Raw genomic sequence first — 17,270 nt, forward strand, 5'->3', positions numbered from 1 at the left:
TGTTGGTTATTCCCACAAGAGTAAACTTTATCTGGGCCTGCATACGCTCTGATATTATTTCTCTTCCACTGCTTGATTGGTTGCCAGCTTTTCACTTGCATTTGCCGCTATCAGATGCACTCCAAAAATTCAACACGCTCTGCTCGCCGCGGCGATAATCTTTGCTAATCTGCAACTTTATCACACGAAAAGTAAAAGCACCCCAGATTATGAAGGAGTTTGATCTCAGGACACGCTAAGATTATCGTATAAATTGAATTCCGTCGCAGAATGATGAGGTTTAACGAGGAAACAAATCAACTATTCACGGTGTGTCATTATAACGTGGATGTTACATTTATGCCTGTATAGGTCGCCATTGTCCTTGTCCAACAAGGAAGGGGACATTTGATAACATGTTCCTCCAGAAAATGCAAAAACAAAGTTAAACAACAGCACCCACGATAGAATCATTTCAATCTTGAACTTTTGGTTTTAGAAAAACCTTCGTTTTGGTGTTGCGTTTTGGCCTTGATCTTGACTTCATCCCAAACATTTCTAGTAGGATTGAAGTCTCAGTCTTGACTCCCTTGTGTCTTGATCTTCACTCTGTCACAGAGAGTTCTGGTTTGGGGTCTTTATTTGGTTCTGGTCCTGTTTTTGAACATCTATACAACATGTTCAAGTTTGAAAAAATGAAAAAAAATCCACTTAGTATTTTGAAAGATTAAATCAAAAAGGCTCTGAGTTGCTTTTGTCATCCTGGCAGCCAGATTAACAAAGGCTCTGCAAGGAAGGCGTTGCTCAAGTACAAACCTTCCATTAAATCCGAGATAATCCCAAAATGCGCTGGCGAAACCTGCCCCATTCATCATCGTTGACCATGAGTGAAAGACCTGGACAACATACTAAAAGCCTCAACACACGTTCACTAGTTGACGTCACCGTCGAAGGCCAGCAAACCAATCGGGAAGCTGCAAGCAGAAAGGCAGACGTTAAAGGCAAGGCGGAGGGACCCGTGTCAAAATGGAAGACGGCGAGGCATTAAAATTCATCGTGAGCCTTTGCGGCAGCCTGAATATTGAGAAAGCCAGAGGTCCGCTCTTGCAGTCACATTCAGTACAGTAACCGCGACGTAAATGTTCCTTTTGAAAAATGCATCCCGGCCGAGAATAATAAAGAGCTGAGGCGAGTGGGAGAAACACAAATATCCTCTTATACAAGGATGCTTCGTCTCTGATGTGCTTCTTCCATTGCCGCCAAAGCAGCTGGGAAGCGGCGAGGAAATGAGAAAATGTCTATTTATGACGGCTCGTGTGTGTTTGTGTGCGCGTGTGGGCAGATGTGGGCACCAAACCATATGCCGTTGCTATTTTATTCCTCTGCACGTTACGCTGTTTGTGCCTGTCAAGGTGCGGAATTCACTTGTGCAGGATTTCTATGAGCCGTGCCCCTTCTCGACAGCTACTGTCTGTCATATGGCGTTAAAAAGTATATTTTTGGAGTGTAGAGAAGATGCAACAACCTCGCTAACATATGATATCTGTGAATAACTGTCTGGTTCTGTTGAAGACATTGCAGTTTTTTAACTAGGGGGAAGGGTTTCAAATCAAGATTTTATATTGGGTTAATGTTCCAAATACTGGTTTAAAATTAGGGTTAAGGTTTAAAACTAGTTTTCAGGTTGCAGATTAGGGACTCCCAGACTGTCTCTTCCAAAACCGTCCATCCAAACATCGCCAAAATCTGCCGACGCCACGATTAGCGTCCCAAAGAATCTCTTTGCCATGTCAACAGTGCGTCCCGTGGATCAGTCTGGGTACATGTTAATATTTTTTCAATCCCGATTTGACTGGAATTTAGATTAAAGTGACCTTAATCCTTCACCTCGCTCCACCGGCAAAGGGCGCAGCAAACTCGCTAGCTCAGACCTGCCAACAAAACTGATAGCATTTTCCCGATGTAGTTTAAAGGAAGGGACAACTCTAACAATGAGCCCAAACTTTCCACCAGTAATCACATTTAAATTGTTGAATCTGGAGTCCCTTCACGAGGCAGCGCACCGGTCGATAGCGCAAATTCAAATACTTCTGCACGAGTGCTCCCTTATGGCTCTGTCCAAAGAACAGGAGAACTTTAAACTGAGTTTGTGAACTGCAAAAAGTGCAAACAAAGTACTTGCGAGACATGTCTTTGTAGGACAATACTCACTCTATTCACTCCACTGCTCTATTTGTGATATTCCAACTCTATTTATTCTACCTGCCACTGCAAAAATGTGCTTTTGACCTTATCCCTCAATTGCCCTCCAAAACTGTGCTCTGGTACTCATGTATGTAGTGACAAATGGAATCATGGACAGGTTGTGGGAGTTGGCTTGTTTGGTAGCTGAACCCTAAATTGCATAGAAGGCGTGTCTGGGACACTTTGAGGGGATTTGGCCGGTCGCCCAGGAGATGGTAAACACACTTGCAACAAAAATGTCAACCAACAAAGGCACCTTCGTACAAGACTGACCTCCGTTTTTGACACGGATGATGATTCCAATCTATTAAAGCTGGCTGTCATGGGATGTATTAGTTACTTACATTTTGTATACGCAGTCACTTTAAAAAATTGTATTTTTATGGAACCTTTGCCTCATAAAACATCACATTTTTGGCCACAAATTGTAGCGATACACTTTTTTTTATCATTTTAACTAATTGTACTGAGTTTCTTTTACTTTGTTGTTTGACAACCACATAGATCCAATTTATTTAAACTGGGTCGCTGGCTGTAAAGTCTCATAAAGTGCCTTTGACATCTAGTTAGGTAGCTAGCAAATAAATGCAGGTGCTACAGAAAAGCTTTGATTTGAGCCTTGTGCAAATTTTTGTGTTTGGTTTTTGTAAGAGGATCCAAAACGCAGTGAGCCTCAAAGCTTTGGATTTGGACCGTCGATAGCGAGAGGCTTTGACAGGGTGAGCTGGGTTTTGGCCGCCTCCCGTCAGGCGACTGCACGATAAGCCTTTCGGGGATGGGGAGGGGGCTGCTCTTCTCGGGCCGTGTCATCTTTCCTGAAATGGACTGTCCATCAATTGTGCAATGATGGCCTTTAATTGTCAAGGAGCAGGAAGAAATGAACTGAAATAGCAGGGGGCAGTCAACATTTATATGTTCTCAACGTGGCGTGCATCAGATGCTTTGTTTGTCCCTTTCATTAGTTGGTTGGCGAGTACTGTTGTTCGTCGTCTTCTTTGATCTTTAAAGCAACACTAATTGCAAAGAACAACAAAGCAAAAGTTACTCACAATGGCACATTTTGATGAATTTTTTGCACGAGAACATCCGAGCTGGCTTTTATCTCTCATTAAAGCCTATGGCCAGAAGACATGGTTTAGTTCACCGGATTGCCTGGTACGCACCTCGATTCAGAAATGTGGCTCAACATTTTAGAAGATATTTTTTACTAGTTAAATCCATTCGCCGGTCTGTGTCTGGTCTTGGTCGCCGTCATGCCACATGGCCGCCGCTTCGCCGCTATAAATAACCCGGTCTGGCAGCGCCAAGGGCCGAAAGCCAGAGGGAGCGCAATCTGCCGTCTCCCCGAGGTGACGTGAACAGAAGCGCTCTTTGTGTGGCCCGCCAGTCATTTTCAGTGTTGATCGTTGCAGTTTATTTGGAGCAAATGGAGTAGTTTGTGTTTCATTAACTCATAAGACTTCCTTGACTCTAAAAATATTTGCAATACTGCAAAAGCTATAAACCTTTTCCTACATGCATTTCATTATTTTGACCTCTTAGCTAATGGAGAAGTGCTGTTGTGGACCAATAAAAGCTGGACCCTCCAATTTTTCTTCAATTACATTCTTGATCAAAAAATCATCCAGTCTGTCACCATCAGTAACAGTTTATTTGTTCCACTCAATCTATAAATAACCGTGAGTATATTGTAAATTGACTCCTTGTTGTTTTCTGTCTTGGCAGGCGACAGTAACCCCAAGGAGAGCAGCCCCTTCATCAACAGCAGCGATGCGGCGGCCGAGAAGAGCCAGCAGTACGACGGCAAGAACATGGCCCTGTTTGAGGTACCCACAGAAAGCCCCGTCGCTATGTGAAAAGGATCCCTCTCACATTTTTAAGCGGTGGCCCCGGTTGGCCGTCGATCGATGCCGGTAACAACAGCGCCAAGGCCGCGCGGGAGCCTCGGGTTAATGCCAGCTAATCTCACACGGGTGCAAGGATCAACGTGTAAAAAGAGGCAATTTGTTTCAAACCTCGGCGCAAATACTCAAACGTTCCTGGATAAGTGACATTTAAGCTGAGAGGGGGAGAAATGACAACACATCTACTGTGTATTTGTTATTGGTTATTCTGTATGGACCTAAATTAGAAAAATACGTTTTTACAGAAATAGTTTGACTCTACCTTGGCAGGTTTTATCAAATCCAGGCTCTTTGTTCCAAAAACCTGGAAACTACACATCAAGCCGAAAAGAAATTGTTAGCTTTTATGGATGGTACTAGATTAAAAATTAAATGAGGTCATGTTTCATCGCCTATCAGATGTTCCCTAAATAACGTTCCCTATATGTTGTTTATAGCACAATGGACATTTGTGAATATGTTTGGTTGTTTTTTGTAACCATACAGGAAGAGATGGACACCAGCCCCATGGTGTCTTCACTGCTCAGCAGCTTGGCCAACTATTCCAATCTGCCTCAGGGGAGCAAAGAGCACGAGGAGGCCGAGAACAACGAGGCCGAGTCATCCCGCAAGAAGCCTGTCAAGGTATTGTCAGAATTTAGCCCATTTGTCTGTGTCCAATAGCAAAACAAGTGACAATTCAAAGGTTCCACTCGCTCTCACACTAGTAACCTCTGGTGTGTACATCATCTAATTGTGTTTACGCTTGATTATAATTGTTACGGAAAGATGTCAAAGCCGCTCGGGGCTTAAGAGCGCCCTTGTTGTGCCTACGCATTTTACAAGAAAACAACCGAAGGTTTTGAAACAATAAGGCATTGGAGTACAACATCTGATCATAGTTAACCTCAAATCAGACGTTTCTACACCATTTAGGATATTTACTCAGCATTCTTTAAGCCTTTACACGTCAATGACCTAAAAGAAAAACGCAAAAGTGATATATACAGTGGTACCTCGAGATACGACCTAAATGTCGATTTACTCGTAACTCAAACGAACGTTTCACATAGAAATGAACTTGAAACAAATTAATTCGTTTCAACCCTCTAAAGAAACACCCAAAAAAGAATATTGGATTGGAAAAACATTTTTATTTGTTCAGATTCGCCATCTAAAAACAAAGTAACAAAGAACTAGTGGTTTAATAGTACTAAAATGTGAGGGGGGAGTTTTTGCACGGCAACGCGCACGTAACATAACATAAACAAATTTAAATTTGAAGGAGTTGCGACCAGAAAGACAGTGCCCTTGATGTTCTTATGAGCAGACTCTCCCGTCTGTTGTATGCTCGTATATCAAAATTTGTCTCGTATCTCAAGATATTTGCTCAAAATTTGTCTCGTATCTCAAGATATTTGCTCAAAATTTGTCTCGTATCAAGATATTTGCTCAAAATTTGTCTCGTATCTCAAATTGCTCGTATGCGGAGGTAGTAATGCATATTGTCATTATTGCCACCTACTGTGGAGTATAGATGGTACCCAAACTTCGCTTTTACCTTTTACATTGTCAAGATCTCCACTCTGTAAGGAGTTTTCAAATTTGAATGACATGAGTTCATCTCAGCAAAACACGTGTCGCTGCGTCAATGATGAAGCTCTTGCAAAAAGTTTTTGCATTTTCACCTCTATTAGGGTTGTCGTGTGACTGGCCCCGTTGGTCTCTTAAACATTTTCACAAATGTTTGGAGCAGCGAGGGATTCCAGTATCTCAATTACCTTCGACGCCGTCAATCATTTTCAGTTGACATTCTAAATCCCCGCTTGCTCTTACCGTGTCGCTTCTTAAATGTCACTGGCTAATGATTCGTCGTCACATTATCCGGTCGGAAAAGAGTTTGCTTCTCTGGGACTACATTTGCCGGCTACATTTTTAGCTAAGGTGCCAATGCGAGATAACAAGGCACGTAAACCAAGGGCTCGGTTCATCGGAGGCAGAACCGGGTTTGGATGTGCTGCTTAGGTGACAGCTTGACAGTTTTCTCACCGCCTATGACCCAGTCTGTCTCGCCCAGGTGCTTCATCAGCACCCCCAGGTCACTTCTTGGGGAGTATAACACTTTCTAGTTCAGCGCCTTAGGCATCATCATTCCCAACGTGATGTTACTGTTAGATTTGTGTCCGTTATAATAGAAAGAAGATTCCGACAATATGCGAGACTGTTAGACTGCCATACGTGCTGGTGTTTACAAAAATTAAACATAAACTAACATATTGAAGAGCAGCAAGGGTTTTAACTTGGACATCACATTTTTGGTCGTCGCAAGACTACAATGTTACATTTTGGACTACAAGGATGTGGATATCATTTTTCTCAGAAACTACATCATGTAAAAAGATCATTTAGTTTTTACACTAAATATCAAAGACAAAATAAAAATGCATGCCTTGAAAAGGTCTGGGTCTTAGCAGGGTGGAACCCCTTTGATAGGTTATAATTCTTGAGTGCTTAATGTAAACACACATTTTAAAACAAATTTCCATGTAGAACATTATTTTTCTGATGATTTATCATTGTTTTCCAGAATGTTGGTGTTTATTAAGTCATTTACAATATCCAGTTAAAACTAACGCCATCAACTGCAGTCAAATCCATGAATGTTATTCACCAAAAGGGCAGCATTTCCCCTACAGAACTCTCAAAATAACCACTTTAGAATAGAAATGGATGGACTTTGCCTGATTCAATCTAAAAGAATGGAATTCAGTTTAGTAAAAGGCACCACATAGACAAATTGAATCGGGGGGTTTCAATTCCACAGTCAGCAAGACGCAAAGCCCAAGATAGTAAGAAAAGTATTCAATCAAGCCAGGCCATGTTCAGGAAACACTTTGGGTAGTTCACCTACTAAAAAGGGTCATCGGAATAGTTGAGGCTAGAAATTGGAGTTAGTCAGACATTGAAATGATCCATACTTCTGGAAATTTACATGAAATATCCTAATGTGGCCCTTCAGAAAGTTAACCATCATTTGAAAGCATATGAACGAAGAATACATTTTTACATGACAAATAATACTATATCATAGCCGTAATTTCATTTCTCTATTTAGGTCTGCATACACTAGCAGCCAGAGTTGGAAAAAAAATATAATTTAAAAACCTTTGGTGCAGGACTAATTTCCACTCCGTAAGCCTCTAACCGCGGATACTTTAATTAGTATGCACGTTACGCCTTTGCGGCTCTGCCAATCAGCCGGCCAATTCCGCCGCCAATCTCGCCATCGCCGCGAGAGGCTTTTCATTAAAATGGCCTGTGGTGCTTTATCGCTCTCTCTTTCTCTTTCTCTTTTTCTCTTTCTTTTTGCCCGATCACCTTCCCTCTCCATTTCCCGCACCGCTCTCCATCTCGCTCATCATCGACCCCCGCCGCCAGGGAGTAGCTCGTACCAGGAGATGGCTTTTCTTTGTGCGCCGGCGTGAAAGGCAAGATTGGCAGATTGCTTGTGTGACATGAGGGAAGCATCTGGAGGTCGGGCAAGTTCACTTACAAACTGGCCTCTGTGTCAAGCTTATTTGGGACCACGTTTCAAAGTCCAAATGCCATAAAACGACCATGCGGCAGATAAATCAAGGACAAGAGTTCCAATTTGGGACCATATCTGTCAAATAGGGTGGCCCCGGGGCCTCGTAGTTAGCACGTTGGACTCGCACTTATTAAATTGAGGGTTCAATCCCAGGTTCGGACCTTCTTGAGTGGAGCTCGTGTGGCTTTCCTGCGGGCACTCCAGTTTCCTCCCAAAAAGAGAATACTGCAAATAATATATACGTATCTTCATTATTTTAATATCTATTACAGTTTAAAATGACTTCTTCCCCAATATATTTTTTTTACTAATCCTTTCTTTGATAAAGCATTTCGCAATTTACATTTTAATATTCCTGAAATGGATATCATTCATATTTCCTTCAATTTTCACTTCCTGTATCCCATTTTTATATATTTTCATCATTCAAAAGTAAAGAATCATATTCTTGTACACACCAACATATGGCAATATTTTAATTCTTAAGAATTGTGTTTTTAGTTCCTCTCCGCCCCCCATAAATGACAGTCTTAAAACATATTATCTCCTAATGTCCGATTGTATAAATAATCTGCCAGCCCGTGGCCTCAACGTCATTCCGTAAACGAACCGCCTGGTCTTTTTACAACCTCCACTTTCTCCCCCATTAACGCCGTTTCCCTTGGCCGCCTTCTATGGTCGCCCTCTAATCAGCCTCTCGACCCCTTCATCGCAAGCAGCCATTCGCCTGCGTCTATCCTGATAAATGTAATTTTACCCAGCCCAAGTGACATTTGCATATGTGAACCGCCGTCACAGCAAAATGAACTTTCGCTATAATCCAATGGACATATCCACCATTATGTCCAATAATCACATTTGTTATTATTTACAAGCTAGTTGATTGATAGAATCTCATCATAGAGTATGCAAAAATAAACTGTTAATACATACAGATCTATAACTATTGAAATTGTACACACAAACAAAAATACCTAAAACACTGGCCACCAAATAATGAAACTAAACAAAAAGGGACGCAGGAAAAGACCACCCGTCTGTGTCCGAGCGGCCAAAATCAGTCATGTACCCCCTTAAGGTAATAATGCAACTTTAATAGTCCAGAAATTGCAATCTGAATTTGGCTTCCTTCACTTGTCCTTATTAACAACCCACATTTGACAAATATCTCTGTCAATGGCAGGCAATAAGCTAAAATGTCGCTCACTCTCTCTTTTACCGAAGTAAAAAACGGAACTCCTTTCTGAACCGAGGGTCCCAAACAGGCACTTCCCATTCATCATTTAGTCAAAGCTGGTTCCTAGGCAGAAAGTAGTTCCCTCTTTAAAAATGGCAACATTTACGGAGCTCTTATGTCATCAAATCAACTCGCCCCCGACCCCCCCAAAAAATTGTGAAAGTATTTCAGTTGTCATGAAACATTAATCGAGCCCAACCCTTTAACACAGATTTTAAATCTTTTGAATCATAAATGGTTTATATGCCCTGCTCAACCATTTTACAAGTCTTTTTCTTTGGCCTACATCTTCACCTCCATCATTGGTGGAATAATACATCACTTACAATTTGGCAAAATTTACAGCAGTGGCAAATAAAGAATGAAGTCATACATCATAATTATTAGAGATAGGTCATAATATTACCATATTAAAGTAATCAGTTTACGAGAATTAAGTCATACATCATAATTGCCAAAGAAAGGTTGTAATATTACCACAGTCAAGTAATCAGATTAGAAAAAATACATCATACAATGAAATATTACGCTATTAAAATTGTAATAATGCAAGATAAAAGTTGTTTTGTTGCTTAGTATTTTTACAATACATAACCTAGAAATGCTTTGATTTTCTGACATGTTAAAACACAACTAATTTTGACGCAATCAGATGCATGTCGAAGTAATGTGATGATAAACATCGACAAATGGCAACATTAATTCGCTATATTACTTCTTTAGCTCAAGAGCCATATGCACCCATCCAAAGAGCCACATATGGCTCCCGAGCCATAGGTTCCTTCCCCCTGTTCTAGACGATACGTCAGGGCATATTCTGGGGTTGGCTGTCCTCTTTAATAATTCAGCGCACCTGAGTAGGAAGGCATTTGCTCTATGGACTCCTGTTCGTCCAGCCGAGCGTGGCAGCATTGGCGGCTTTACAAGATCGCCCTTCTCGCCTCCCTTCCATTAAATTCCTTAGTCATTCAGCCGCGTCCTCCTCCCTCGCCCAAACATGAACGCTTAGGTGCTACATCCCCCGTATCCGCAAGATGCAAGCGCTGACCTCCGGTAGGAATAATCTGGTAAGAAGTCATTAAGGTGATGGCAGTCCTTCCATCAGCCTCCAGTGCAGTCCGCCCGATCCTGACCTTTTGGTCTCCATCGCCCGTGGACGTAAATAGTGACCCGATTTTTGCTCTCCATTTCCTTTTACCCCAAAGGCGTACTAAAGATTTGGAGTTCAGCGTAATCTCAGTTTTATTGGAGCAAATTTGTTTGGGTAGATGTCCGTGGGCCAAATGGAAACAAGACTGTGATTCCGCAAAGTGTGATAGATAAAAGTTTTTGTGCAGCTCAGATTGAAATAAACAAGGTGCAAATTGCATAGATCAGTGCATTTTCCAATACCGTAAAATCAAATTGAGCTATTCTTTTGGTATCCAAATGCATAAATCACCTATTTCTTAAAAATATAATAAATGATAGGATACAATATATTTTTTATAAAGAAATCCACTTGAACTTGTAAAGAAAAAAGCAATTTTATTGTGTTTGATCTTTTTTGTTGGGGAATTTCAGACATTTTAATGGGAAAAGGCAGAAACAGATGGAACATTTTTACTTGAGTCTTCAACAACATGCATGAATTGGTTTGATTTAAAAAAAAACACACATTTGGAGTCCGCACCTCAAATCTGGAATAAATGTCTCCAGGCTGAATAGAGAAAAGTTCAAAAATACCATGCTACCAGCTGCAGAAAGGCAAAATACTTTCAAAAACAGTCGGATCAGCTTGATTGGGCCCGGATAACAAAGATCTGGTGAAATGTATTCAGCCGTGTTTTTACATTTGGATTCGATATCCACCATTTTGTAAGTAAGCGAAAATCATGCGAAAGTGACTCATCATTGGGTTTTCGAGTCACTGAATTGCTTGACTTCAAAGTTACGCTTGGTGAACGGCCAGTAGCGAGAGTCAGAGCGTGAGGAAACCCAATTTAGTGGCATGGTAAATTTATCAAAGGCACTGCACCCGGCCCACCTGAGCCATTTATTCCGGGGGCTGACGACGCAAGCCCAACCCCCCGGCGCTACTCTCGGTGGGCAGCTGTTGCCTCGCAACTTGTTCAGCAGCGGTGCCCTGCTGGCCTACCTGTGGCTGTGCAGCACTGCGCTCACGGTGGCCAGCTCCCGAGGGAAATCAGGCTCGCCACTGGCTCGCCAAACTCATTCTGTGTGCCCGCGCGTGTGTGAAATGAAAACACCAATTGTGGTTAAAATAGAAGCAGCTAGAAATGGTCTGATATGGGTTTTTCAGGACCGATTCCCATTATTAGTACAGTAATCCCTCGATTATCGCGCCTTAACTTATCACAAATTTCCTACTTTGCAATTGTATCTGCATTAATTATTAGTAAAATGAATTGTTTATCTTTTAAAAGTTCATAACTCATCAGTGAAGAAAAATATATTTTTTCCATATTATATATCATGTTATAATAGGGGTGGCTGTACTTTGGGATAAGCGAGTGCTTAATAACAGCATTGCCGTGAGTGCCAGTGGCTCGGAATCAAACCAAAATGGGGGACGGAGAATATTGATTTGGCACCAGAAGATTGAAAAATGTTTTCTTTTCAAGGTGGGCTGAACATCGATACGTTTCATAATCAAAATGGTTTGGTACACACGTCTGGAGGTTACAGCAGAATAAACAAGGGACATTGTGGAGATTTAATGCATTGCAATTAGTGATGAAAATCCTCTATTTACTACAACAAATTGAGGATGTTTTGAATGAAATTCATCGATTATGTGAAAAGGTTTTGATTTTAGGAGGATTAAATTGTGGAAACATCAATGTGTGAATTACTTTTATTCTTCCTAAATAATAATTTTAAAGCGCACCCCTCCCCTCTTGTCCTCGGCAGGCCCCCCAGCTCGGCACCCTGATGGGCGTGTACCTGCCCTGCATCCAGAACATCTTTGGGGTGATTCTATTCCTCAGGATGACCTGGCTGGTCGGCATCGGTGGCATCGTCGGAACCTTTGTCATCGTCTTCATGTGCTGCACCACTGTGAGTAGTACCATTTTGTTAAAAGAAATAATAAGAATTTTAATTTTCAAACGAGGCAATTTCAGTTGATTTCTTAAATTTTGGCAAGAAACAATAATTAAAAACAAGTGACAATTCAGTATTGGTCACTGGCTAAGCCAAAATCTTTTAAAAAATACAGTACTTCAATTGTTATTCTTTTACATTTGAAATAAAATGGACTTCAGTTGAATTAAACATATCCACTAATCCCTCAATTATCGCGCCTTCACTTATCATGAATTCACTACTATTTTTTCCGCTATTAATTATTTTAAAAAACATTTTTTTTCTTTTAAATTGTCATAAAAATGTGAAAATCTATGCCACTCCTGCCACTAGTTCTAACAGGGGTGACCCTACTTTGTGATTTTTCGATTATCGCCGCCATGTCTGGACCTCATTAACCGCGAAATTCAAGGGATTACTGTGACAGTTTAGTGATAGCGGGGATTGAACCCATCTGAGCTAAATATGCTGCCTCAATACTCCATTTGCTAATACTACATTGCCACAACTTATTGTTTACTCCAAAAATGTAGTACGCCCCACAAAGAGCCCCCCCACCCCACACACACACACACACACACAGGGGCCCGTGACTATCATCGCATCCGGGCCGTGTACAAATCTGTTCCACCACTGTAACAATCCCTCAAATGCAATAGACGACCACTTCTTTTCTGCGCCCCCTCCCCTCGCATTTTGCGTGACGCCCGTATTTGCTCGCCATCCCTCCCCCGTTTCTATCGATCTGGTAAGTGTGATGAGCACGCACTCACAGGAAAGACAAGCTGAGAGCTGGCTAACTCTGACATACACAAACACTCTTCTAATTTCTTTGTCTTTCCTGCTCTCTCGCACACACGCCTAAAAGAGGCGCATTTCTGATCGGTCCCGAGACCGTCGCGAGACCGCCTCTGGCGATATACGGCGTCCCGGGACCCCCGCCCGCCACCTTTCTATCCTCTCTTATGTAACGGCTCACCACCCAACCCGCAGTGGTCGATGTCATTTGCGTGCTTGCTCTTTCTATGGTGAAATCCCCTTGACATGAAGTGCAAAAGTGGGCAGTGGACTTAATATCTCAGACTGTGAGGCAGTTGTGCTAGCCGCTCTCCACTGTGCCGCCTATGTTCATATATTTTTGTGTTCAATTATGGCTTATTTTCGCATGTGGTAAGAAGTTGTTCTGAGAATATTTTTTTTCATTTCGTAAAAAGGCAAACATGGAAAAGTGCTTAATAGGTCTGCCTCATAGTTTTGAGATTGAGGGTTTAATCCCTGGCGGCTTTATTGTCAAATAATTCTTTTTTTTTTTAAATACTCAACTTTCTAGCTATAAAAATTCACATGATTACCTAAACTAGTTGCCACCAAACTCCATTTTCTCAACTAAAATTCATAAAGGACTTGTCATTACCTGAAATAATTTGTGTAACTCGTTATCTGCTATCAATGGTAGAGGCATGGACTCAAGTTGATTGGACGTCCATGACCGTCAATGGGCACTATAAAACATGACCTGCCCACGCGTGAAAGTCGTGACGTTGTCCTTGCCGGGCTGTTTGGCGCTTATCGGCACCTAATGAGGCTGCGAGCTCTTCTCCCACCACGACAGATAAGGTCCTAATTGTTTAAGGGTTTTATCTTGATGCCGCCGTCCGTTTCCTACGCGATGGCAACGTGACCGTTTCACACTGTTTCTGGGCTGTCCCAATGTTGAAAGCAACACCTAAAATTTGAATGCTCCCATCAGGAAAATTGCGTCTGGGAATTTAGGAGAGGTGACATCCCGTCGTCTCATTTTCGCTTCTGTCATTTTATTATGACATTCGCTCAAATCCCATTCGGAAGCCATACGTCCACTTTTTGCAGCGTTCTACATTTTTACATCCAAACCGTCCTCTGGCCGTCAGAGGTGTTATTTGATCTCATCAATCAGAGGTCGGTCTCGGCGGGTGCTGAGTCCGGCAGGGTCGGTGACCGGACTGACCTGAGGAAGAACCTCATGCCGTAAAAGTACATTAGGATGGAAAATTTGAAAGCCGTTGGTCGTTCTTCAGTGGTATTTTATTGGATTGGAACTTTATTTCATCCCGTATTCGGGAAATTTCCCGTTTGCATTAGCAAGACAGACACAAGACACACAAGACATTGTAGACCTAGTTAGAAAACTGGAGCCACACATAGAAAATGTATGATTTTAATTTTGTTTATGATTTATTTTTATTTTTCTGATGAAAATGTTTGAAATTCAAGTTTTTTTCTCTCTCCCATACGCAGACCATGCTGACTGCCATCTCCATGAGTGCCATCGCTACCAACGGAGTGGTGCCAGGTGGGTGAGCAGACACGGAAAATGTTATTTATACCAAACAAAAGCATCGGAAATGCGACTTAGCCGCTATTCGGCTGGGTCGCTCAATTATGGCGACTCTTGGCGTGACAAAACTTGTTCTTGATTTATATTCCCTTTGTTTGCATGGAATTAGAAAACGCAAATGCCACGGTAACACAAAAATTCGGGTAGATAAGCGACGAGGCCTAAGTGAAAGAATGACTGCTCCGCGTGACACCAGCAATTTGCGCCGCAAATGCTTTTCCCCCAGGGACAAAGAATTATTCAATTACTGACGCTCGTACTTGCATGTATTAAGACAACTTAATTTTGTTTGTTTGTTTTGTGCCCTAAAAAAAATGAAGAAATGCTCCTCAGACAAGACTGAAAGAAAAAATAAGTACTTTTAAAATGGAAGAATGATTTGAAGTTATCCCAATTCATTTCATTTTAACACAATGTAGATTTTGACAGTATATAACCAAGCAAGAAAGGAAACCGCTGGCCGATTGGCTGACATTTCTAACGATAGTCTGTGGCATTTTCTATGTTAATGTGTGTTAAAAGAGGATTTATGGTGAATCTTGATCTTGCAAGTTTACATTAAAGTGTGGCTGTCTGCCAAGGCTCTCTGTGTGGCCTCCTCATTACCAATTGATGACTTTTTTTGGCCGCTCGGACGGAAAAATTGGACCGGGACAGTGAAATACATAAAGTGGAAGATATTTTTTTGCGGAATTTTCTTCTCTTGTGCCGACATTCTGTTCTCTCTTCATAGCCGGAGGGTCTTACTACATGATCTCCCGTTCACTGGGGCCTGAGTTTGGGGGCGCGGTGGGGATTTGCTTCTACCTGGGGACCACCTACGCCGGCGCCATGTACATCCTGGGGGCCATCGAGCTTCTCCTGGTGAGTGATGTCGACACCTTTCTCCTTTTATTTCAACTTTAATAAATCGACAAATCCTATTTTGCGCAAATATGTATAATATATACACATATATACACACATATATACACATATATACACACATATATACACATATATATACACACATATACACATTTATATACACATAAATATATACACATATATACACATAAATATATACACATATATACACAAATATATACACATATATACACAAATATATACACATATATACACAAATATATACACATATATACACATATATATTTAAACCTTTTATTTTTTATTCTGATTCATCTGATTGGCCGATGCAAACTTTGCTTCCAAATCTGAAGCGCCGACTTCTCCGACCGCGTCGTCGTCTCCGCGCCGAATGTTGATCAGCTGATGAAACGTGACGACGAAATCTTTCATCTCCGTCTTGGTGCAGCTAATTATGCAAATATGGCGCGAGGAGGCGGAGGAAGGGGACATCAAGACATCGCCAGCATACTTTCAAACATCTCGGTCCCCCGCTAAGAACATACCACACTTTAGTGTGTGTGTGTGTGTGTGTATGTGTGTTCTTGGTTTTCAATGCAGAGTTTGATCACGCCTGGAGGTTAATTCTGTCTTCTGGGTCAATGCTGGCTTATAGTTTTCATTGTGCAATAACAATCCTGAGGAGCGCATCTCACAGAAGAAGAAGAAGAAGAAGGGAAAAAGCCTCATTTGAATACGTTTGATCCTCGTGCAAAGCCGATGCGGCTATTTTGGGAAACGGCTGCGTTGATGCAGAAGACGCGTTTGCCAGCCGTGGAAAATGTACCATTGCACGTGTGCTCATCCAAAATGGGGGCGAAGCTTAATAAAACAGCTCAATTCAATTTCAGGTCGTTTCGTTTACAGGACTCTCTGTAACCCAATTGGTGGTGCCAGACAGAATGTGTATGTACATACAATGATTATTAAAAAAAAAACAATTACAATTGACTCACTACAAAAAATATACAAATAGTCTCTCTCCCCACAAGGGGTTAACAGGTTTAGCACTATATTAATGTTTTAAAACGCCCAAACCTTTGGGCATGGCTTTGTAGCCTTAATAATAAGGCCAAACAATGATAATTGTTTTCTTTTGACAAGTTGAAGCGAGCTAATTAAATGACGTTGAGGCCAAGGTTGTGTTTTCACACCATAATACCTCTGATTTAGATCATATTTCATAACTGCAACCGTACTCCGAAACTCAATTGCATTCTATTTTTCTTTGTCAGTTAACCTGTGCAACTATTCTTTATAATAGAGATAGTAATATTTTTTTTAATCTTAGTGCTAGTCTCTACTGAAACCACAAAGTAAAAATAAAGATTTTAAAGATGAAAATAATTACATGTAAAAATACAATCTAACGATGAAAAATACCAAAATTTGCAATTTTAAACCATTTATAGTATTGAAAATTGTAAAAACATTACTGTTGGGTAAAGGGTGTTTCGTACCTGGTGCCCATAGTTGGCTCTAGCACCCCCTGTAACCCCTGTGAGGATGTTTGGTTCGGAAAGTGAATGCATGCTTTCATCATTCTGTAAATCTCACATTACTTTTGCATTTGATGTCTTCTTTGTTTCAACACATCCAACAATATATTACATTTTGCAAAGATGAAAAATAATGTGATGTCTTTGTCGGTCCGGCCAGATCTACATCTTCCCCAAGGCGGCCATCTTCCCCCTGGAGGGCCTCGAGGGTGCCGAGGCGGAGGCGGCCCTACTCAACAACATGCGCGTTTACGGCACCATCTTGCTCACCTCCATGGCCACCGTGGTGTTCGTCGGCGTCAAGTATGTCAACAAACTGGCCTTGGTCTTCCTGGCCTGCGTCATTCTCTCCATCCTGGCCGTCTACGCCGGCGTCATCAAGACGGGCGTGGAACCGCCCGACTTTCCGTGAGTCCTGAAATGTTGCCAGTGCCAATTCTTTCGAGATCAGTTGTCAATCTTCTCTTCT

The 17,270-nt window shown here is 41.6% G+C and overlaps 1 protein-coding gene across 5 annotated transcripts in view; it reads left to right on the forward strand.

The window, feature by feature from the left end:
• The window catches only part of slc12a5a (solute carrier family 12 member 5a), an 80,187-nt gene that overhangs the window by 48,873 nt on the left and 14,044 nt on the right, over nt 1-17,270 (forward strand). For all 5 annotated transcript variants that reach the window (XM_077726453.1, XM_077726454.1, XM_077726455.1 and 2 more), the window contains exons 2-7: nt 3,949-4,049; nt 4,614-4,751; nt 11,846-11,992; nt 14,297-14,351; nt 15,130-15,260; nt 16,962-17,209. In XM_077726453.1, the coding sequence (XP_077582579.1) occupies nt 3,949-4,049; nt 4,614-4,751; nt 11,846-11,992; nt 14,297-14,351; nt 15,130-15,260; nt 16,962-17,209 (820 nt within the window). The remainder of the gene's footprint in view (nt 1-3,948; nt 4,050-4,613; nt 4,752-11,845; nt 11,993-14,296; nt 14,352-15,129; nt 15,261-16,961; nt 17,210-17,270) is intronic.

Source organism: Stigmatopora nigra, chromosome 10, assembly GCF_051989575.1.
Source record: "Stigmatopora nigra isolate UIUO_SnigA chromosome 10, RoL_Snig_1.1, whole genome shotgun sequence".
In the NCBI taxonomy this organism is placed as follows: Eukaryota; Metazoa; Chordata; class Actinopteri; order Syngnathiformes; family Syngnathidae; genus Stigmatopora; species Stigmatopora nigra.